This window comes from Hyperolius riggenbachi, chromosome 2 (assembly GCF_040937935.1).
Source record: "Hyperolius riggenbachi isolate aHypRig1 chromosome 2, aHypRig1.pri, whole genome shotgun sequence".
In the NCBI taxonomy this organism is placed as follows: domain Eukaryota; kingdom Metazoa; phylum Chordata; class Amphibia; order Anura; family Hyperoliidae; genus Hyperolius; species Hyperolius riggenbachi.
In genome coordinates this window covers 569,553,873-569,577,695 of record NC_090647.1, presented here as the reverse complement: position 1 = coordinate 569,577,695, position 23,823 = coordinate 569,553,873, and the positions used below count along the sequence as shown (strand labels likewise).

The 23,823-nt window shown below is 49.6% G+C and overlaps 1 protein-coding gene across 3 annotated transcripts in view; it reads right to left on the bottom strand.

Annotated features, from left to right (window-relative positions):
• Positions 1-23,823, bottom strand: part of LOC137547429 (uncharacterized) — a 309,151-nt gene that overhangs the window by 20,278 nt on the left and 265,050 nt on the right. For all 3 annotated transcript variants that reach the window (XM_068271011.1, XM_068271010.1, XM_068271012.1), the window contains one exon: positions 15,395-15,646. In XM_068271011.1, coding sequence (XP_068127112.1) covers positions 15,395-15,646 — 252 coding nt within the window. The remainder of the gene's footprint in view (positions 1-15,394; positions 15,647-23,823) is intronic.

Below are 23,823 nucleotides of genomic sequence, written 5' to 3'. Positions count from 1 at the left end.
AGATGAGGGATTGTACAGGGAGATGAGGGATTGTACAGCGAGATGAGACAGTGATCGGGGAGATGAGGGATTGTACAGAGAGATGAGGGATTGTACAGGGAGATGAGACAGTGATCGGGGAGATGAGGGATTGTACAGGGAGATGAGACAGTGATCGGGGAGATGAGGGATTGTACAGGGAGATGAGGGATTGTACAGCGAGATGAGGGATTGTACAGCGAGATGAGACAGTGATCGGGGAGATGAGGGATTGTACAGGGAGATGAAACAGTGATCGGGGAGATGAGGGATTGTACAGGGAGATGAGACAGTGATCGGGGAGATGAGGGATTGTACAGCGAGATGAGGGATTGTACAGGGAGATGAGACAGTGATCGGGGAGATGAGGGATTGTACAGGGAGATGAGGGTTTGTACAGCGAGATGAGACAGTGGTCGGGGAGATGAGGGATTGTACAGCGAGATGAGGGATTGTACAGTGAGATGAGGGATTGCACAGGGAGATGAGGGATTGCACAGGGAGATGAGACAGTGATCGGGGAGATGAGGGATTGTACAGGGAGATGAGGGATTGTACAGTCAGGGAGATGAGACAGTGATCGGGGAGATGAGGGATTGTACAGCGAGATGAGGGATTGTACAGGAAGATGAGACAGTGATCGGGGAGATGAGGAATTGTACAGCGAGATGAGGGATTGTACAGCGAGATGAGGGATTGTACAGGGAGATGAGACAGTGATCGGGGAGATGAGGAATTGTACAGAGAGATGAGGGATTGTACAGGGAGATGAGACAGTGATCGGGGAGATGAGGGATTGTACAGGGAGATGAGACAGTGATCGGGGAGATGAGGGATTGTACAGAGAGATGAGGGATTGTACAGTGAGATGAGGGATTGTACAGGGGGATGAGACAGTGATTGGGGAGATGAGGGATTGTACAGAGAGATGAGGGATTGTACAGCGAGATGAGGGAATGTACAGCGAGATGAGGGATTGTACAGGAAGATGAGACAGTGATCGGGGAGATGAGGGATTGTACAGGGAGATGAAACAGTGATCTGGGAGATGAGGGATTGTACAGGGAGATGAGACAGTGATCGGGGAGATGAGAGATTGTACAGCGAGATGAGGGATTGTACAGCGAGATAAGTCAGTGATCTGGGAGATGAGGGATTGTACAGCGAGATGAGACAGTGATCGGGGAGATGAGGGATTGTACAGAGAGATGAGGGATTGTACAGGGAGATGAGACAGTGATCGGGGAGATGAGGGATTGTACAGGGAGATGAGACAGTGATCGGGGAGATGAGGGATTGTACAGGGAGATGAGGGATTGTACAGCGAGATGAGGGATTGTACAGCGAGATGAGGGATTGTACAGCGAGATGAGGGATTGTACAGGGAGATGAGGGATTGTACAGGGAGATAAGACAGTGATCGGGGAGATGAGGGATTGTACAGGGAGATGAGACAGTGATCGAGGAGATGAGGAATTGTACAGAGAGATGAGGCATTGTACAGGGAGATAAGACAGTGATCGGGGAGATGAGGGATTGTACAGGGAGATGAGGGATTGTACAGGGAGATGAGGGATTGTACAGGGAGATGAGGGATTGTACAGCGAGATGAGGGATTGTACAGCGAGATGAGACAGTGATCGGGGAGATGAGGGATTGTACAGGGAGATGAGGGATTGTACAGCGAGATAAGTCAGTGATCGGGGAGATGAGGGATTGTACAGGGAGATGAGGGATTGTACAGCGAGATAAGACAGTGATCGGGGAGATGAGGGATTGTACAGGGAGATAAGACAGTGATCGGGGAGATGAGGGATTGTACAGGGAGATGAGACAGTGATCGGGGAGATGAGGGATTGTACAGGGAGATGAGGGATTGTACAGGGAGATGAGGGATTGTACAGCGAGATGAGACAGTGATCGGGGAGATGAGGGATTGTACAGAGAGATGAGGGATTGTACAGGGAGATGAGACAGTGATCGGGGAGATGAGAGATTGTACAGGGAGATGAGACAGTGATCGGGGAGATGAGGGATTGTACAGGGAGATGAGGGATTGTACAGCGAGATGAGGGATTGTACAGCGAGATGAGGGATTGTACAGGAAGATGAGACAGTGATCGGGGAGATGAGGGATTGTACAGGGAGATGAAACAGTGATCGGGGAGATGAGGGATTGTACAGGGAGATGAGACAGTGATCGGGGAGATGAGGGATTGTACAGCGAGATGAGGGATTGTACAGGGAGATGAGACAGTGATCGGGGAGATGAGGGATTGTACAGGGAGATGAGGGTTTGTACAGCGAGATGAGACAGTGGTCGGGGAGATGAGGGATTGTACAGCGAGATGAGGGATTGTACAGTGAGATGAGGGATTGCACAGGGAGATGAGGGATTGCACAGGGAGATGAGACAGTGATCGGGGAGATGAGGGATTGTACAGGGAGATGAGGGATTGTACAGTCAGGGAGATGAGACAGTGATCGGGGAGATGAGGGATTGTACAGCGAGATGAGGGATTGTTCAGGAAGATGAGACAGTGATCGGGGAGATGAGGAATTGTACAGCGAGATGAGGGATTGTACAGCGAGATGAGGGATTGTACAGGGAGATGAGACAGTGATCGGGGAGATGAGGAATTGTACAGAGAGATGAGGGATTGTACAGGGAGATGAGACAGTGATCGGGGAGATAAGGGATTGTACAGGGAGATGAGACAGTGATCGGGGAGATGAGGGATTGTACAGAGAGATGAGGGATTGTACAGTGAGATGAGGGATTGTACAGGGGGATGAGACAGTGATTGGGGAGATGAGGGATTGTACAGAGAGATGAGGGATTGTACAGCGAGATGAGGGAATGTACAGCGAGATGAGGGATTGTACAGGAAGATGAGACAGTGATCGGGGAGATGAGGGATTGTACAGGGAGATGAAACAGTGATCGGGGAGATGAGGGATTGTACAGGGAGATGAGACAGTGATCGGGGAGATGAGAGATTGTACAGCGAGATGAGGGATTGTACAGCGAGATAAGTCAGTGATCTGGGAGATGAGGGATTGTACAGCGAGATGAGACAGTGATCGTGGAGATGAGGGATTGTACAGAGAGATGAGGGATTGTACAGGGAGATGAGACAGTGATCGGGGAGATGAGGGATTGTACAGGGAGATGAGGGATTGTACAGCGAGATGAGGGATTGTACAGCGAGATGAGGGATTGTACAGCGAGATGAGGGATTGTACAGCGAGATGAGGGATTGTACAGGAAGATGAGACAGTGATCGGGGAGATGAGGGATTGTACAGGGAGATGAAACAGTGATCGGGGAGACGAGGAATTGTACAGCGAGATGAGGGATTGTACAGCGAGATGAGGAATTGTACAGGGAGATGAGACAGTGATCGGGGAGATGAGGAATTGTACAGAGAGATGAGGGATTGTACAGGGAGATGAGACAGTGATCGGGGAGATGAGGGATTGTACAGGGAGATGAGACAGTGATCGGGGAGATGAGGGATTGTACAGAGAGATGAGTGATTGTACAGTGAGATGAGGGATTGTACAGGGGGATGAGACAGTGATTGGGGAGATGAGGGATTGTACAGAGAGATGAGGGATGAGGGAAATGAGACAGTGATCGGGGAGATGAGGGATTGTACAGGGAGATGAGGGATTGTACAGCGAGATGAGGGATTGTACAGCGAGATGAGGGATTTGGAAGATGAGACAGTGATCGGGGAGATGAGGGATTGTACAGGGAGATGAAACAGTGATCGGGGAGATGAGGGATTGTACAGGGAGATGAGACAGTGATCGGGGAGATGAGGGATTGTACAGCGAGCTGAGGGATTGTACAGGGAGATGAGACAGTGATCGGGGAGATGAGGGATTGTACAGGGAGATGAGGGTTTGTACAGCGAGAGGATACAGTGGTCGGGGAGATGAGGGATTGTACAGCGAGATGAGGGATTGTACAGTGAGATGAGGGATTGCACAGGGAGATGAGGGATTGTACAGTGAGATGAGGGATTGTACAGGGGGATGAGACAGTGATTGGGGAGATGAGGGATTGTACAGAGAGATGAGGGATTGTACAGGGAGATGAGACAGTGATCGGGGAGATGAGGGATTGTATAGGGAGATGAGACAGTGATCGGGGAGATGAGGAATTGTACAGCGAGATGAGGGATTGTACAGCGAGATGAGGGATTGTACAGGGAGATGAGACAGTGATCGGGGAGATGAGGAATTGTACAGAGAGATGAGGGATTGTACAGGGAGATGAGACAGTGATCGGGGAGATGAGGGATTGTACAGTGAGATGAGACAGTGATCGGGGAGATGAGGGATTGTACAGAGAGATGAGGGATTGTACAGTGAGATGAGGCATTGTACAGGGGGATGAGACAGTGATTGGGGAGATGAGGGATTGTACAGAGAGATGAGGGATTGTACAGAGAGATGAGGGATTGTACAGGGAGATGAGACAGTGATCGGGGAGATGAGGGATTGTACAGGGAGATGAGACAGTGATCGGGGAGATGAGGGATTGTACAGGGAGATGAGGGATTGTACAGCGAGATGAGGGATTGTACAGTGAGATGAGGGATTGTACAGGGAGATGAGACAGTGATCGGGGAGATGAGGGATTGTACAGCGAGATGAGGGATTGTACAGGGAGATGAGACAGTGATCGGGGAGATGAGGGATTGTACAGGGAGATGAGGGTTTGTACAGCGAGATGATACAGTGGTCGGGGAGATGAGGGATTGTACAGCGAGATGAGGGATTGTACAGTGAGATGAGGGATTGCACAGGGAGATGAGACAGTGATCGGGGAGATGAGGAATTGTACAGAGAGATGAGGGATTGTACAGGGAGATGAGACAGTGATCGGGGAGATAAGGGATTGTACAGGGAGATGAGACAGTGATCGGGGAGATGAGGGATTGTACAGAGAGATGAGGGATTGTACAGTGAGATGAGGGATTGTACAGGGGGATGAGACAGTGATTGGGGAGATGAGGGATTGTACAGAGAGATGAGGGATTGTACAGCGAGATGAGGGAATGTACAGCGAGATGAGGGATTGTACAGGAAGTAGTGTTGGGCGAACAGTGTTCGCCACTGTTCGGGTTCTGCAGAACATCACCCTGTTCGGGTGATGTTCGAGTTCGGCCGAACACCTGACGGTGCTCGGCCAAACCGTTCGGCCATATGGCCGAACTAAGAGCGCATGGCCGAACGTTCCCCGAACGTTCGGCTAGCGCTGTGATTGGCCGAACGGGTCACGTGGTTCGGACCCGAACGCGCTCTGATTGGCCGAACTGTCACGTGGTTCGGGTAAATAAATACCCGAACCACGTCATATCTCCGCCATTTGTCTGTGGGTTTAGCTTTGGGTAGGCAGGCAGGGTAGTTCGCGCTCCAGCCACGCTAGCCAGGGTCCCCCCCAGTCATTGTGTGTCGCTGCTGGGAATAGTAGTACACCGCTCGCTCAGCATTCTGTTTACTGCCACTCTGTGTACCTCGCTCAGCCACACTATATAGCATTCTGTTTACTGCCACTCTGTGTCTGCTGGGAATAGTAGTACACCGCTTGCACAGCCACACTATATAGCATTCTGTTTACTGCCACTCTGTGTACCTCGCTCAGCCACACTATATAGCATTCTGTTTACTGCCACTCTGTGTCTGCTGGGAATAGTGGTACACCGCTCGCTCAGCCACACTATATAGCATTCTGTTCACTGTTCTGTGTCTGCTTGGAATAGTGGTACACCGCTCGTTCAGCCACACTATATAGCATTCTGTGTACTGTTCTGTGTCTGCTGGGAACAGTAGTACACCGCTCGTTCAGCCACACTATATAGCATTCTGTGTACTGTTCTGTGTCTGCTGGGAACAGTAGTACACCGCTCGCTCAGCCACACTATATAGCATTCTGTTCACTGTTCTGTGTCTGCTGGGAATAGTGGTACACCGCTCGCTCAGCCACACTATATAGCATTCTGTTCACTGTTCTGTGTCTGCTGGGAATAGTGGTACACCGCTCGCTCAGCCACACTATATAGCATTCTGTTTACTGTTCTGTGTCTGCTGGGAATAGTGGTACACCGCTCGCTCATCCACACTATATAGCATTCTGTTCACTGTTCTGTGTCTGCTGGGAATAGTGGTACACCGCTCGCTCAGCCACACTATATAGCATTCTGTTCACTGTTCTGTGTCTGCTGGGAATAGTGGTACACCGCTCGCTCAGCCACACTATATAGCATTCTGTTCACTGTTCTGTGTCTGCTGGGAATAGTGGTACACCGCTCGCTCAGCCACACTATATAGCATTCTGTTTACTGTTCTGTGTCTGCTGGGAATAGTGGTACACCGCTCGCTCAGCCACACTATATAGCATTCTGTTCACTGTTCTGTGTCTGCTGGGAATAGTGGTACACCGCTCGCTCAGCCACACTATATAGCATTCTGTTCACTGTTCTGTGTCTGCTGGGAATAGTGGTACACCGCTCGCTCAGCCACACTATATAGCATTCTGTTCACTGTTCTGTGTCTGCTGGGAATAGTGGTACACCGCTCGCTCAGCCACACTATATAGCATTCTGTTCACTGTTCTGTGTCTGCTGGGAATAGTGGTACACCGCTCGCTCAGCCACACTATATAGCATTCTGTTTACTGTTCTGTGTCTGCTGGGAATAGTGGTACACCGCTCGCTCATCCACACTATATAGCATTCTGTTCACTGTTCTGTGTCTGCTGGGAATAGTGGTACACCGCTCGCTCAGCCACACTATATAGCATTCTGTTCACTGTTCTGTGTCTGCTGGGAATAGTGGTACACCGCTCGCTCAGCCACACTATATAGCATTCTGTTCACTGTTCTGTGTCTGCTGGGAACAGTAGTACACCGCTCGTTCAGCCACACTATATAGCATTCTGTGTACTGTTCTGTGTCTGCTGGGAACAGTAGTACACCGCTCGTTCAGCCACACTATATAGCATTCTGTGTACTGTTCTGTGTCTGCTGGGAACAGTAGTACACCGCTCGTTCAGCCACACTATATAGCATTCTGTTCACTGTTCTGTGTCTGCTGGGAATAGTGGTACACCGCTCGCTCAGCCACACTATATAGCATTCTGTTCACTGTTCTGTGTCTGCTGGGAATAGTGGTACACCGCTCACCCGTCACTGTATAGCATTGTGCTCTGTGTCGCTGCTGGGAATAGTGGTACTGTATAGCATTTCTGTACTGCCACTGTACTGCTGCCAGTCAGCGTGTACTGTAAGGATAAGTGAAATGAGGAAGAAATCCGGTGAAAGAGGGAGGGGCAAGGGAAGAGGTGTTTCCCCTGACGGTTCACGTACAGGCCACAGGGGAGCACCCAAGAAAACCCACTCAATACCACCCATGTTGTCCAGGACAACAACCCTCACAAATCCAAAAGAACAGGACCAGATAATTACTTGGATGACCTCTCAAGCGTCCAGCAGTGGGTTAAGCAGCACCAGCACATCACGCACGAGGTCCGAGTCCTCAGCCAGTTACAAGGAGCCAGTGGGCACAAAGCTGACACAACCGGCAGCGACACCACGCACACAACTGCCAGATAACCAGTCCGATGAATTACCTCAGGACACAATGGGGTATTCGCAGGAGCTATTCCCAGCCCAACAAACTTCCACCTTTCAAAGGTCAATGGAGGAACAGCCAGAAATGTTGTGCCTGGATTCACAACCGTTAACTGTGGGAAATGTACCGCGCACTGAAATACGAGGCGAGTCCGAAGAGGACTCGGAAACCCAAATCCCAGAGCAATTTGGGCAGGAGGGGTTGCAATTGCAGGAGGTCGGCCGACAAGATCTGGAAGACGACGTTGGAGTGTGCTGCGCAGAGGTTGTTGTGGGGAGCTCTACTCCACGGCGGTGGCCCACAATGACATATGACGAGTTTGAGGAGATGGAAGAGGAGGGTATGGACAATGTGGACAGAGACCCAGATTTTGTTTGTGAACGAGAACATCGCCGTCGTAGCAGCAGCACAGATGAGTCTGTTGAAGAACACACTGCTGCACGAGTTCGCCTTGTGCCACAAGGTAGGCGGCGCGCAATTTCAGGCACCACAAGCGTGGAAGTTCAAGTGAGAGGCAAAAGAGGAGCAAACAGAAATCGCCAGCAAGGAGGCAGGTGCTCCAAAGTCTGGGCTTTCTTTGAAGACTGCACTGAGGATGTTACCATGGCGATTTGCAAGGTGTGCAAGACCCGCCTGAGCAGGGGGAAAAATATTAACAACCTCTCCACCACCAGCATGAGCCGTCACATGCTATCCAAACATCCCACTCTTTGGGCAAACGCGTCAGGACAGGGTACCAGAAACAACACTGCCTCCCTTGGGTTCACCAGACCCGCCTCAGCAGCAGCAGTAGCCCAGCCATTGCGTGGTTCACAACATTCACAAACATCAGACGACGCTGACACTGTCACTTTCCGGAGTAGTGCTCTTGAGGTCTCCCAGTGTTCATCAAACACAACAACCAACAGCCCTTCCGTGTGCAGCGCTACGGTTCAGTTGTCTGTGTCGGAGATGTTTGAGCGCAAGAGGAAATTGCCAGCAAATGACCCCCGGGCCGTGGCAGTAACAGCCAGCATAGCCAAGCTTCTGGCCTGCGAAATGCTGCCATATCGATTGGTGGAGACAAACAGCTTCAAGGGCATGATGTCAGTGGCCATCCCACGTTACGTGGTTCCCAGCCGCTACCACTTTGCACGCTCTGCAGTGCCTGAGTTGCATGAGCACGTGGTCAGCAAAATAACCCGAAGCTTGAAGAATGCCGTTGCCTGCAAGGTTCACCTCACCACTGACACCTGGACGAGTGCGTTCGGCCAGGGTCGATACATCTCCCTTACCGCGCACTGGGTGAACCTTGTGGAGCCTGGCAGCGATTCCTCACCTGCTACGGCACGGGTGTTGCCCACGCCACAAACAGCTGCACCGCCGTCCCTCCCACTGGATAACAGCAGCACCTACCTCTCTGACTCCTTCTCCTCCAACGCATCTCAAAGCTGTACCTCATCCGGAAACGCTAACCCAGCAGCAGTAGGATCGTGGAAGCAGTGCAGCACAGCTGTTGGCATGCGTCAGCAAGCGTTGCTGAAGCTAATCTGCCTTGGGGATAAGCAGCACACAGGGGAGGAAATTTGGAGGGGAATAAAGGAACAGACGGATTTGTGGCTGGCACCGCTGGACCTGAAACCGGGCATGGTTGTGTGTGATAATGGGAGTAATCTCATTCGCGCTTTAAGGTTGGCTAAGCTGACACACATCCCTTGCCTGGCGCACGTGATGAACCTAGTAGTTCAGCGGTTCCTGAGGACATACCCAGGCGTGCCCGATCTGCTGTTGAAGGTGCGTCGAGTGTCCAAACATTGTAGAAATTCCAGTACTGCTTCGGGGGCACTCGCCAAGATGCAGGAGCGCTTCAATCTCCCCCACCATCGCTTGCTGTGTGATGTCCCTACGCGCTGGAATTCTACGCTGCACATGCTAGCCCGCTTTTGCGAGCAGAAGAGTGCAGTGGTCCAGTACATGACGGCGCAGTACCGAGGCGCATCCGGCCAGCTGCCAAGCTTCTGTGGATCCGATTGGGCCAACATGTTGGACCTCTGCCAAGTCCTCCAAAATTTTGAGCAATCCACGTTGCTTGTGAGCAGTGACAACTCTTCAGTCAGCATTACCATACCACTGCTGTGTTTACTGAAGAGGTCGATGTTAAAAATCAAGGAAACAGCTGTCATGATGCAACTGGGGGAATCTGAAGGAGAAAACGATCAGCGTGATGGTACCAACATCAGGCCATCCGCCTCAGGGAACGCTGGCCCCAGCAGCTATGACGAAGAAGAGGAGGAGGAACAGCTGGAGTTGGAGCAGGAATTTCATGCCACCACTGACGAGGGCCAGAGCGGTGCACGTTGGACTTCCACAATTCAACGCGAATGGTCAGCAGAAGCAGACCAGGAGGAAGGTGACGACTATGATGCATCACAACAACTATCACAACGCTCACAAGAGGATGATGAGGATTCTGGTAGGACTCTGGCACACATGGCTCAATTCATGCTAGACTGCATTGAACGTGACCCACGCATTGTGCGCATTCTGGACAACACCAATTACTGGGTTTATACCCTTCTGGATCCACGGTACAAACACAATGTTCCAAAACTGCTTGAAGAAAGAGTCAGACAGGTCAAAATGGAAGAATACCAGCAGGCCCTTGTGGAGACTTTAGAGAGGAGATTGACATCCTCCCCCTCCTCTAGCCAGTTGTACGCAGACAGACTGACTTCCGCAAACCCAGGACGACCAGGAGGGCAGCAAACAACGCAAGCCGCAGCTAGTACCCAAAAGGGAATGGTATCGGCAGTGTCCTTGGAGTGGGAAAATTTTCTGACACCCATGCAGCCGCAGCCCACTGAACAGCAAGCGTGCAGATCCACCTCCAACACCGATCGCCTGGAGAAGATGGTCAAGGACTACATGTCAGATGGCGTAGCTGTGTCGAACCATCCATCTGCACCCTTCAACTATTGGGTATCGAAGCTAGACACCTGGCACGAACTGGCAATGTACGCAATAGAGGTGCTGGCTTGCCCGGCAGCCAGCGTTATGTCGGAACGCTGTTTCAGTGCTGCCGGAGGCATCGTCACAGATCGGCGTATCCGCCTCTCTACAGACAATGCAGACCGTCTGACTCAAATTAAAATGAATCAATCCTGGATTGGAAATGACTACGCAACACTCCAGGACCCCAACCAAGTAACATGACCAATGAACATCTGGGATGGTGTTGCGTTTCCGGGCCCTGTTTATTGAACCTCTCATCTGTATTACATTTATGACTGCATGGCGGCAAAAAGCATTGCTGCTATATCCGCACGCTTTTTGTCCACATGCAAGGCCTGGGTTGTTGTGTCTCACAAAGCGTGGCCTTCTCCTCCTGCGCCTGCTCCTGTTCCATCACGTCTGCTGCTGCTGGGTTAGCGTTGCCGCGTGGTCCCTGTTTATTGAACCACTTATCTTTATTACATTTATGACTGCATGGCGGTACAAAGCATGCTATCCGCACGCTTCTTGCCCTCATGCAAGGCCTGGGTTGTTGTGTCTCACAAAGCGTGGCCTTCTCCTCCTGCGCCTCCTCCTGTTCCATCACGTCTGCTGCTGCTGGGTTAGCGTTGCCGCGTGGTCCCTGTTTATTGAACCACTTATCTTTATTACATTTATGACTGCATGGCCGTACAAAGCCTGCTATCCGCACGCTTCTTGCCCTCATGCAAGGCCTGGGTTGTTGTGTCTCACAAAGCGTGGCCTTCTCCTCCTGCGCCTGCTCCTGTTCCATCACGTCTGCTGCTGCTGGGTTAGCGTTGCCGCGTGGTCCCTGTTTATTGAACCACTTATCTTTATTACATTTATGACTGCATGGCGGTACAAAGCCTGCTATCCGCACGCTTCTTGCCCTCATGCAAGGCCTGGGTTGTTGTGTCTCACAAAGCGTGGCCTTCTCCTCCTGCGCCTGCTCCTGTTCCATCACGTCTGCTGCTGCTGGGTTAGCGTTGCCGCGTGGTCCCTGTTTATTGAACCACTTATCTTTATTACATTTATGACTGCATGGCGGTACAAAGCCTGCTATCCGCACGCTTCTTGCCCTCATGCAAGGCCGGGGTTGTTGTGTCTCACAAAGCGTGGCCTTCTTCTCCTCCTGCGCCACCCTCCTCCTGTTCCATCACGTGTGCTGCTGCTGGGTTAGCGTTACCGGTCCCTTTTCCTGGAACCTCTTATATGTATTACATTTATGACTGCATGCCGACAAAAAACATGTTACCTGTGCAAAGAAAACAGACATTTCCCGCATTTAAAAGACAGTTTTCCCTTTGAAACTTTAAAATCGATTTTCTCAAAAACTATAAGCTCTTTTTGCTAATTTTTTTTTCCTCTTGTACCCACTCCCAAGGTGCACATACCCTGCAAATTTGGGGTATGTAGCATGTAAGGAGGCTTTACAAACCACAAAAGTTCGGGTCCCCATTGACTTCCATTATGTTCGGAGTTCGGGTCGAACACCCGAACATCGCGGCCATGTTCGGCCTGTTCGGCCCGAACCCGAACATCTAGATGTTCGCCCAACACTAACAGGAAGATGAGACAGTGATCGGGGAGATGAGGGATTGTACAGGGAGATGAAACAGTGATCGGGGAGATGAGGGATTGTACAGGGAGATGAGACAGTGATCGGGGAGATGAGAGATTGTACAGCGAGATGAGGGATTGTACAGCGAGATAAGTCAGTGATCTGGGAGATGAGGGATTGTACAGCGAGATGAGACAGTGATCGTGGAGATGAGGGATTGTACAGAGAGATGAGGGATTGTACAGGGAGATGAGACAGTGATCGGGGAGATGAGGGATTGTACAGGGAGATGAGGGATTGTACAGCGAGATGAGGGATTGTACAGCGAGATGAGGGATTGTACAGCGAGATGAGGGATTGTACAGCGAGATGAGGGATTGTACAGGAAGATGAGACAGTGATCGGGGAGATGAGGGATTGTACAGGGAGATGAAACAGTGATCGGGGAGACGAGGAATTGTACAGCGAGATGAGGGATTGTACAGCGAGATGAGGAATTGTACAGGGAGATGAGACAGTGATCGGGGAGATGAGGAATTGTACAGAGAGATGAGGGATTGTACAGGGAGATGAGACAGTGATCGGGGAGATGAGGGATTGTACAGGGAGATGAGACAGTGATCGGGGAGATGAGGGATTGTACAGAGAGATGAGTGATTGTACAGTGAGATGAGGGATTGTACAGGGGGATGAGACAGTGATTGGGGAGATGAGGGATTGTACAGAGAGATGAGGGATGAGGGAAATGAGACAGTGATCGGGGAGATGAGGGATTGTACAGGGAGATGAGGGATTGTACAGCGAGATGAGGGATTGTACAGCGAGATGAGGGATTTGGAAGATGAGACAGTGATCGGGGAGATGAGGGATTGTACAGGGAGATGAAACAGTGATCGGGGAGATGAGGGATTGTACAGGGAGATGAGACAGTGATCGGGGAGATGAGGGATTGTACAGCGAGCTGAGGGATTGTACAGGGAGATGAGACAGTGATCGGGGAGATGAGGGATTGTACAGGGAGATGAGGGTTTGTACAGCGAGAGGATACAGTGGTCGGGGAGATGAGGGATTGTACAGCGAGATGAGGGATTGTACAGTGAGATGAGGGATTGCACAGGGAGATGAGGGATTGTACAGTGAGATGAGGGATTGTACAGGGGGATGAGACAGTGATTGGGGAGATGAGGGATTGTACAGAGAGATGAGGGATTGTACAGGGAGATGAGACAGTGATCGGGGAGATGAGGGATTGTATAGGGAGATGAGACAGTGATCGGGGAGATGAGGAATTGTACAGCGAGATGAGGGATTGTACAGCGAGATGAGGGATTGTACAGGGAGATGAGACAGTGATCGGGGAGATGAGGAATTGTACAGAGAGATGAGGGATTGTACAGGGAGATGAGACAGTGATCGGGGAGATGAGGGATTGTACAGTGAGATGAGACAGTGATCGGGGAGATGAGGGATTGTACAGAGAGATGAGGGATTGTACAGTGAGATGAGGCATTGTACAGGGGGATGAGACAGTGATTGGGGAGATGAGGGATTGTACAGAGAGATGAGGGATTGTACAGAGAGATGAGGGATTGTACAGGGAGATGAGACAGTGATCGGGGAGATGAGGGATTGTACAGGGAGATGAGACAGTGATCGGGGAGATGAGGGATTGTACAGGGAGATGAGGGATTGTACAGCGAGATGAGGGATTGTACAGTGAGATGAGGGATTGTACAGGGAGATGAGACAGTGATCGGGGAGATGAGGGATTGTACAGCGAGATGAGGGATTGTACAGGGAGATGAGACAGTGATCGGGGAGATGAGGGATTGTACAGGGAGATGAGGGTTTGTACAGCGAGATGATACAGTGGTCGGGGAGATGAGGGATTGTACAGCGAGATGAGGGATTGTACAGTGAGATGAGGGATTGCACAGGGAGATGAGGGATTGTACAGTTAGTGAGATGAGACAGTGATCGGGGAGATGAGGGATTGTACAGCGAGATAAGTCAGTGATCTGGGAGATGAGGGATTGTACAGCGAGATGAGACAGTGATCGGGGAGATGAGGGATTGTACAGAGAGATGAGGGATTGTACAGCGAGATAAGTCAGTGATCTGGGAGATGAGGGATTGTACAGGGAGATGAGACAGTGATCGCGGAGATGAGGGATTGTACAGGGAGATGAGGGATTGTACAGCGAGATGAGGGATTGTACAGCGAGATGAGGGATTGTACAGGAAGATGAGACAGTGATCGGGGAGATGAGGGATTGTTGTACAGGGAGATGAAACAGTGATCGGGGAGATGAGGGATTGTACAGGGAGATGAGACAGTGATCGGGGAGATGAGGGATTGTACAGCGAGATGAGGGATTGTACAGGGAGATGAGACAGTGATCGGGGAGATGAGGGATTGTACAGGGAGATGAGGGTTTGTACAGCGAGATGAGACAGTGGTCGGGGAGATGAGGGATTGTACAGCGAGATGAGGGATTGTACAGTGAGATGAGGGATTGCACAGGGAGATGAGGGATTGCACAGGGAGATGAGACAGTGATCGGGGAGATGAGGGATTGTACAGGGAGATGAGGGATTGTACAGTCAGTGAGATGAGACAGTGATCGGGGAGATGAGGGATTGTACAGGGAGATGAGGGATTGTACAGTCAGGGAGATGAGACAGTGATCCGGGAGATGAGGGATTGTACAGCGAGATGAGTCAGTGATCTGGGAGATGAGGGATTGTACAGAGAGATGAGGGATTGTACAGTGAGATGAGGGATTGTACAGTCAGGGAGATGAGACAGTGATCCGGGAGATGAGGGATTGTACAGCGAGATGAGTCAGTGATCTGGGAGATGAGGGATTGTACAGCGAGATGAGACAGTGATCGGGGAGATGAGGGATTGTACAGAGAGATGAGGGATTGTACAGTCAGGGAGATGAGACAGTGATCCGGGAGATGAGGGATTGTACAGCGAGATGAGTCAGTGATCTGGGAGATGAGGGATTGTACAGTGAGATGTGGGATTGTACAGAGAGATGAGGGATTGTACAGAGAGATGAGGGATTGTACAGAGAGATGAGGGATTGTACAGCAAGGTGAGACAGTCATTGGGGTCCGGGAGATTGTACAGTGAGGAAGGACAGGGAGCAGAGCTCACTCTCCACTCACCTGGGCAGGAGATCAGGGTGTGGTTACTCTTCTCCAAGCTTACTGAATTCTGCACAGAACAGCTGACATTCAGCGGACCAGAGCTGAACTTTTCATTAGTAATTGTGATATTACCAGAGTGATTTTCTTGATACCATGCTCCATTGACTGTCCAGTTATAAGTGGCCTCCTGATCCATCTCTAGCACACAGGAGACACTGGCACTTCCATCCTGCTGGCACCACACCATCACCTCCGGGGCAGAGAGGGGCGCTACAGAGACAGCCAAGGAATTTACACTTTATCAAGTCAGTTAGTGTTACACCCCCTGCTGGTGGATGCAGGATAGATGGAATTAGGGTGGAGAAGCCAGAGACAGTCCCCTGGGAGTGCGAGGAAGGACAGGGAAAACACCTAATCTCCATTCGCCTGGCCTGAAGACAATGACTGTGAGGATCTATGTGGTGATGATGATATGTATGGTAATATGCAGAACATAGCAGCCATATTGTATCTCGTGGAAGCCATATTTTCACCTTTTCTGCCTGTGTCATATGTGTATGTCTGCTCAAAGCCAGCTGGCTTCAGGGTAATTGGACACCTGGCGTATGGAAGTGTGCTTGTAAGGGATAGCGGAGACAAGACCGCCATGCGGGGCAGCATGGCGGTGGTCTCCGCTTCCCAGCCGGCGGACTCCGTCGCTCATGCGGAGCGGCCGGCACAGGCTGGCAGGGACACCGCCGCCGCGACTGGCGACACGGCGGTGGGTCTCACATGGCGGCAAGCGGACCCGGGGCCTGGCCTCTCCATTACTCAGAGGCAGAGGGTCACACGCGCGTGCGCAAGGAGGCAGGACTTTTACCTCCTACGTAGGAGGCTCAGCTGACTCCCCAGTCAGCTGACCTCAGGAGGTGTCCTGATTGGTTGGGACTCTGGGGCGGCGCTGGGCAGCTCTCTGGCTACATATGGGGCTTGTGTGTCAGTAGCAAGTTGTCTGCTGTCGTGAATACACTTCTGTGCGCTCAGACCTTAGCTCAGTGCCCTGGTGTTGATACTAAGGATTTCACACCTTAGTTAGGATTGTATTTGATATTGTATCTGTGTTTTGACTCCGGCTATCCTTGACTACTCTCTCTCTCTCTACGCTATTGTACCTCTGCCCATCTGATTCCTGTTGCCGACCTCTGCCTGATTACCGATTACTCTTCTGCCTTCCGCTCCTGTACCGCTGCCGCCATCTCTGTTGCTGAACCCTTGCCTGTCTGACCTTTCTCCCTTCAGTGGAACGTCTCCCACTGGAGGGTTATCTCTGAGGCTTGCCTCTCCGAGACGCCTGCCCCAAGCAGACGATTACTGCTAGGGGTCGAGATTCCTCACTCTGCCTGGTTAGAGGATCTCACTCACGGGGTTCCCATTCAGAGGTAACCACACCTCTGAGGAATTGCCGTGTGGTGGATATTTCCACATTACTGTGATATATTACTGTCTTTATTGTGTTCTTTTGCTGGTGTCCAGAGGTTAGCAATATATCGGATTATCGGTGATACTGCAGATCATCAATAATCGGGTATATATCTGCATTCTTGGTGATACTACAGATCGCCAATAATCAGATTCTCTCTGCGTGCTGACACCGATCGTTACAGTGCTAATGTGAGTTTCGGTATGTAAATGTAAATTGAATCTGCATTCAATTAGGGACTGTCTACCTAGCCTCTAATTAGGAGATGGCCAATTAGGACAATAGCAGTCAGGTCTTTACCTTTGATCTGCTATGAAATACTGTCTCAGATGTGTACTATTGTCACCTGGAGTAACTGCAGTGTGCCTTGATGCACAGAAGCCCGGAATTTACATATGACAGCCTGCATCCTGAAAGGGTGTTGCATTACTTTGAACTTTGTATTCATGTAAACAGCTACCTGTTGACCAAATATTCAATCCGGACTAACGGAGTCTGGACAGTGGGAAGCTAAAACAGGAAAGCTTTGAAGTTGCGTGTCACAGCCAGAGAGGATATGACAGGCGTTCTGTGCTGTCACACCTGAGGAAATTGGATTATTCCTGGATCTGGAAATTTGAGAATCCCCGGGCCACAAATCCGGCTATAAAACCTCAGTTAAGAAGACTTAGAGTTGTAGTTCTTTGGAGATAGCAAAACGCTAGGACTAACCTGGTCTGACCAGAAACGCGTTCTCCTCGCAACAACGCTCAGATCTATATGCTGGTAACATTTATTCCCATTTTATTTTATGCAAATTGTCTTGTGAATCTTTGTAACTTTTATCGTGATTTTTACTTTGTTTTGTAAATCTTTTTCTATATATTCTTCTCTGCACTGTTCCACTTTTTGGAATAATAAATATTTATTTAATAAGTTTGACTTCTGCTGTACTAAGCCAACGCTCATAGCTTAGAAGAGACTGCAGTTTAATTTACGTTACAAGATCAGTGCCTGATTGTGCCGTGCTACTGTACGATTGTATCGTGTGTTTGGCGTTCCCGTGTTTGGCCTAAGCACAAAGCTGACCCAAATACGAAAACGCGGACTGCGTGCAGATCACTCGACAGCAGAGTGGGAATCGTTGAAGTGTCTTAAAGCACTTTAGGCCTCCAATTTAGCATTGCAATGTGATTTCTGCCCTTAAAACGCTGCTGTGCGGATTTTTCCCCGAGACTTTTGGCGTGTATCCCACTCCGCCATGCAAAAACTCAGATGTTAGACCCCTTGAAACATCTTTTCCATCCCTTTTGTGGCCAGCATAAGTGTTTCTAGTTTTTAAAGTTTGCCTCCCCATTGAAGTCTATTGCGGTTCGAAAGTTCGCTCGAACCCAAACTTTTTTTCGCACGTTCGCGATCGAGGTTCGCGAACCTAAAATCGGAGGTTGAGCGAGCCTGCTCTAGTCACTTCTCCCATTTGCATCTAAATTACTTGAGCACCACATTTTTGCTGAACTAAGCCATTATTTATCTGCTAACTCCCTGTTTGATAATCAGTTCCAATCTGGCTTTCGCTCTAACCGCTCCACAGAAACAGCCCTTTCTAAAGTGGCCAATAACCTTCTTACAGCTAAATCCAAAGGTCATTATTCCAAACTCCTTCTTCTTGATCTGTCATCAGCATTTTATATTGTTGACAATACCTTACTCCTACAGATACTTTCATCTATAGGTAGAAAGGGCCTTGCTCTCTCCTGGATATCCTCCTCCTATCTCTCTGGAAGACCTTTCACAGTTTCTTACTCAGATCAGACCTCCTTTCCACATCCTTTGTCTTTGGGGGGTGCCTTAAGGCTCTGCCCTTGGTCCTCTCCTCTTTTCCATCTACATGCACATTAAATCAACTGATTTGTAGAGATGGCTCGAACCTTTGATTTTCGGTTTGCGAACCTCGAACGCGAACCTCCGCAAACAGTTTGGTTTGCGCGAACTTCCGTGAACCGCAATAGACTTCAATGGGGAGGTGAACTTTGAAAATTAGAAACATTTATGCTGGCTACAAAAGTGATGGAAAAGATGTTTCAAGGGGTCTAACATCTGAGTTTTTGCATGGGGGAGTGGGATAGATGCCAAAAGTATCGGGGAAAAATCAGAATTTAATGCAAAGCAGCGTTTTAAAGGGACACTTAAGTCAAACAAAAAAAATGAGTTTTACTCACCTGGGGCTTCCAATAGCCCCATGCAGCTGTCCGGTGCCCTCGCCGTCTCCCTCCGATCCTCCTGTCCCCGCCGGCAGCCACTTCCTGTTTCGGTGACAGGAGCTGACAGGCTGGGGACGCGAGTGATTCTTCGCGTTCCTGGCCACAATAGCGCCATCTATGCTGCTATAGCATATATCATATACCATATAGCAGCATAGAGGGTGCTAATGTGTCTGGGAACGCGAAGAATCACTCGCGTCCCCAGCCTGTCAGCTCCTGTCACCGAAACAGGAAGTGGCTGCCGGCAGGGCCAGGAGGATCAGAGGGAGGCGGCGAGGGCACCGGACAGCTGCAGGGGGCTATTGGAAGCCCTAGGTGAGTAAAACTCATTTTTTTTTTTGACTTAAGTGTCCCTTTAAGGGTAGAAATCACATTGAATGCTAAATTTGAGGCCTAAAGAGCTTTAAAACATCTTGCATGTGTATACATCAATCAGGGAGTGTAATTAGTGTACTGCTTCACTCTGACACACCAAACTCACTGTGTAACGCACCGCAAACAGCTGTGTGTGTAGTGACAACCGTGCTGGACTACTGCGCACCATGGCGAAATTGCTCTTCCTCACTCAGTGATGTCAGGTAATGTCTGACTGCCTTATCAACTTTCCATGGTACTTTCTCTACCATTGTTAAAGCTTACATCTATTTTTTTAAATACTTGTTCTGCTTGCTGTTCAGTACCTTTAACGAGAATCTGTTATGGAGGGCAAGTCTGCCATTCATTCAACTGTGTGACTGATAAACAAGTTTCCATATTACTTTCTCAGTACTATGGTGATCACAGGTTATGGCCGGGGAATCAGGGTTCAATTCCGGTCCGGAGTGGGAGCCTGAGAAACGGCCACCACCACACATCCAAGGAAGGCAGCAGGCATGGTATGTAAGTCCCGACTCAGGGAGGTATTGACGAAAAATAACAATACAGGAGGACGTTCGAGGACCTGCTGTATATGAGATGAATCAACTTTAAATCCTTTAACGAGAATCTGTTATGGAGGGCAAGTCTGCCATTCATTCAACTGTGTGACTGATAAACAAGTTTGCATATTACTTTCTCAGTGCCATGGTGACCACAGGTAATGGCTGGGGAATCAGGGTTCGATTCCGGTCCGGAGTGGGAGCCTGGGAAATGGCTACCATCACCACATATCCAAGGAAGGCAGCAGGCACGCTGTGGGCAAAGGAGCAGAAACGGCTACCACCGCAAATCCAAGGAAGGCAGCAGGCATGACATGCATGTCCCGACTCAGAGAGGTATCGACGAAAAATAACAATACAGGAGGACTTTCGAGGCCCAGCTGTATATAAGACGAATCAACTTTAAATCCTTTAATGAGAATCTGTTATGGAGGGCAAGTCTGCCATCCATTCAAGTGAAAAGTATGCACTGACTGCCAGGTATAATACAATGTGCAGTCACAGATGCAGTTAAAAGTATTCAGTGACTGCAAACAGCTGTTTGTGTAGTGACGCCCATGCTGGACTGGTGCGTACCATGGTGAGATTGCTCTTCCTCAGTGATGTCAGGTAATGTCTGACTGCCTTATCAACTTTTGATGGTTCTTTCTCCACCATTGTTAAAGCTTACATCTATTTAAATTAGTTTTTCTGCTGGCTCTACAGTACCTTCAACGAGAATGTTATGGAGGGCAAGTCTGCCATTCATTCAACTGTGTGACTGATAAACTTTCCATATTGCTTTCTTACTTTTTTTTCCTGTCTGTGCAGTTCCTACAAGGAGAATCTTATGGAGGGCAAGTCTGCCATCCATTCAAGTGAAAGGTATGCACTGACTGCCAGGAATAATACAATGTGCAGTCACAGATGCAGTGAAAGGTATGCAGTGACTGCAAACAGCCGTTTGTGTAGTGACGGCCGTGCTGGACTGGTGCGCAGTTGCGCACCATGACGAGAGTGCAGGTGATGGTGGTGGCTTACAGCCCATATGGTCTCCCGGCTGATGTAGCTGAATGACAGAACGGTGTCTGTCCAGCTGATCAAATTTGGTCTGACCACAATGAAGCAACAACCTTATTATCTTTAGTGTGTCCCCCCCCCCACCCCCCACCCCCCTTCCCTCCCACCCGGTCGTTGCTTCATTGTGGACAGACCAAATTCAATCAGCTGGACAGTCACTGTTGTTCTGTCATTGAGCTACCTCAGCTACCTCAGCACGAGCACGGCCATCACTACACAAACGGCTGTTTGCAGTCACTGCATACCTTTCACTGCATCTGTGACTGCACATTGTATTATACCTGGCAGTCAGTGCATACCTTTCACTTGAATGGATGGCAGACTTGCCCTCCATAAGATTCTCGTTGTAGGAACTGCACAGACAGGAAAAAAAAGTAAGAAAGTAATATGGAAAGTTTTAGCAGCCACACAGTTGAATGAATGGCAGACTTGCCCGCCATAACATTCTCGTTGAAGGTACTGTAGAGCCAGCAGAAAAACTAATTTAAATAGATGTAAGCTTTAACAATGGTAGAGAAAGAACCATCAAAAGTTGATAAGGCAGTCAGACATTACCTGACATCACTGAGTGAGGAAGAGCAATCTCGCCATGGTACGCACCAGTCCAGCATGGCCATCAATACACTAACAGCTGTTTGCAGTCACTGCATACCTTTCACTGCATCTGTGACTGCTTGTCTGCTATATCCTCCTTCATGACCTCTCGCTTCTTACAATTTAATATGAGTAACACAAAACTAATCGTCCTTCCACCTCCTTTGTCCACCTCTCTGCCTGATATAACAATAAATGTTAATAAAACTCCTATATCTTCATTTCTCAAAACATGGTGCTTAGGGGGGTAATATTTGACTCCTCTAGCTCTTTTATTCCTCACATTCACTCCCTAACCAGCTCTTGTCATCTCCAACTCAAAAACATATCTTGCATCTGACCTTTTCTCACTCAGGACATAACTAAAATGTTAATACATGGTCTTATAATATCTTATCTGGACTATTGTAACAAACTACATAGAGGTGCTAGGCTGAGTCATAGACACTTGTAGCTGTATACTCCATCCCCTATTGCCTGATGAAGCAGGGCCACACCTGCGAAATGCGTTGCTTTGACACTTTGGAGTGTATCTATAAATACATTTGCTTGTTGATATAATATCAACCTATTTTTGTGTCTGCTTGGAGAAGGTAAGTCCACCACTGCCTCCCACGTTGTTTTTTTTAAGCTTTAGCTACTTAACTACTTTGTAGACTACCAACAGACTGGCACCGCTCCAATCTGTACTGAACTCTGCTGCTCGTCTCATTCATCTCTCTTCTCGCTCTTCCTCTGCTGCTCCTCTGTGCCAAGCTCTTCACTGGCTGCCAATTCCCCTGAGGATCCAGTTCAATCTCCTAACCCTAACCTACAAAGCTCTCCACAATCTCTCTCCTCTGTACATCTCATCACTAGTTTCCAGATACCAACCCAACCGCAATCTCAGATCTGCACAGGAGCTTCTTCTGTCCTCCTATAGAATTACCTCCTCACATTCACGTATACAAGACTGGCAGTGGAGGGCAGGAGTCATGGCAGCGGTACAGGTGAGATTTTATACCACATGGGGGGATATTTATATTTGGGGGTAGCCAGGCAGGCGGCATCTGTCGCGTTCGCTGTAATATCAACCGCCGTGCACGCGATCAAGCACTTGCAACCGAGATCTTTCCAGCATGTCTGATCGATGCATTTGACCGATTCCATCAATCAGACATGCTTGATGGAACATTAAATTCATCTGATTTGATAAAACAAATGAATTGGATGGTCGATTGATTCAAAATCAGTGGATGTCTGACCAGTCTAAGGCTTTTTTGCCCATAAATATTACCATGTTGTGGCAGAGAGGAAGTTCTGAGTTTAGTTATTTTTGTTAATAGAGGGTCCCCTCATCTTGCTAAGCCTGCAGTCACTTGTTATCCTCACTAGAAAGCTCTGTGTCAGCTGTGAGTGTGGGCCAGCACTGTCAGTAAAGATCCATCTTATGAATGTACAGTGAAGCAGGGCGGGCAGGTGAAAGGAAATTGCAGTGTAATAACGATGATGTGGATACATATAGATGCCATAGACAGGACACAGGAAGGACAGGACACAGGAGGGACAGGACACAGGAGGGACAGCACACAGGAGGGACAGGACAGAAGAGGCACAGGACACAGGAGAGATGGAACACAGGAGGGACAGCACACAGGAGGGACAGGACAGAAGAGGCACAGGACACAGGAGAGATGGAACACAGGAGGGACAGAACACAGGAGGGACAGGACACAGGAGGGACAGCACACAGGAGGGACAGCACACAGGAGGGACAGCACACAGGAGGGACAGGACACAGGAGGGACAGGACACAGGAGGGACAGGACACAGGAGGGACAGCACACAGGAGGGACAGGACACAGGAGGGACAGGACACAGGAGGGACAGGACACAGGAGGGAAAGGACACAGGAGAGACAGGACACAGGAGTAACAGGACAGAGGGGGTACAGGACAGAAGAGGGACATGACACAGGAGAGATGGAACACAGGAGGGACAGAACACAGGAGGGACGGAACACAGGAGGGACAGGACACAGGAGGGACAGGACAGAAGAGGCACAGGACACAGGAGAGATGGAACACAGGAGGGACAGGACACAGGAGGGATGGAACACAGGAGGGACAGGACACAGGAGGGACAGGACAGAAGAGGCACAGGACACAGGAGAGATGGAACACAGGAGGGACAGGACAC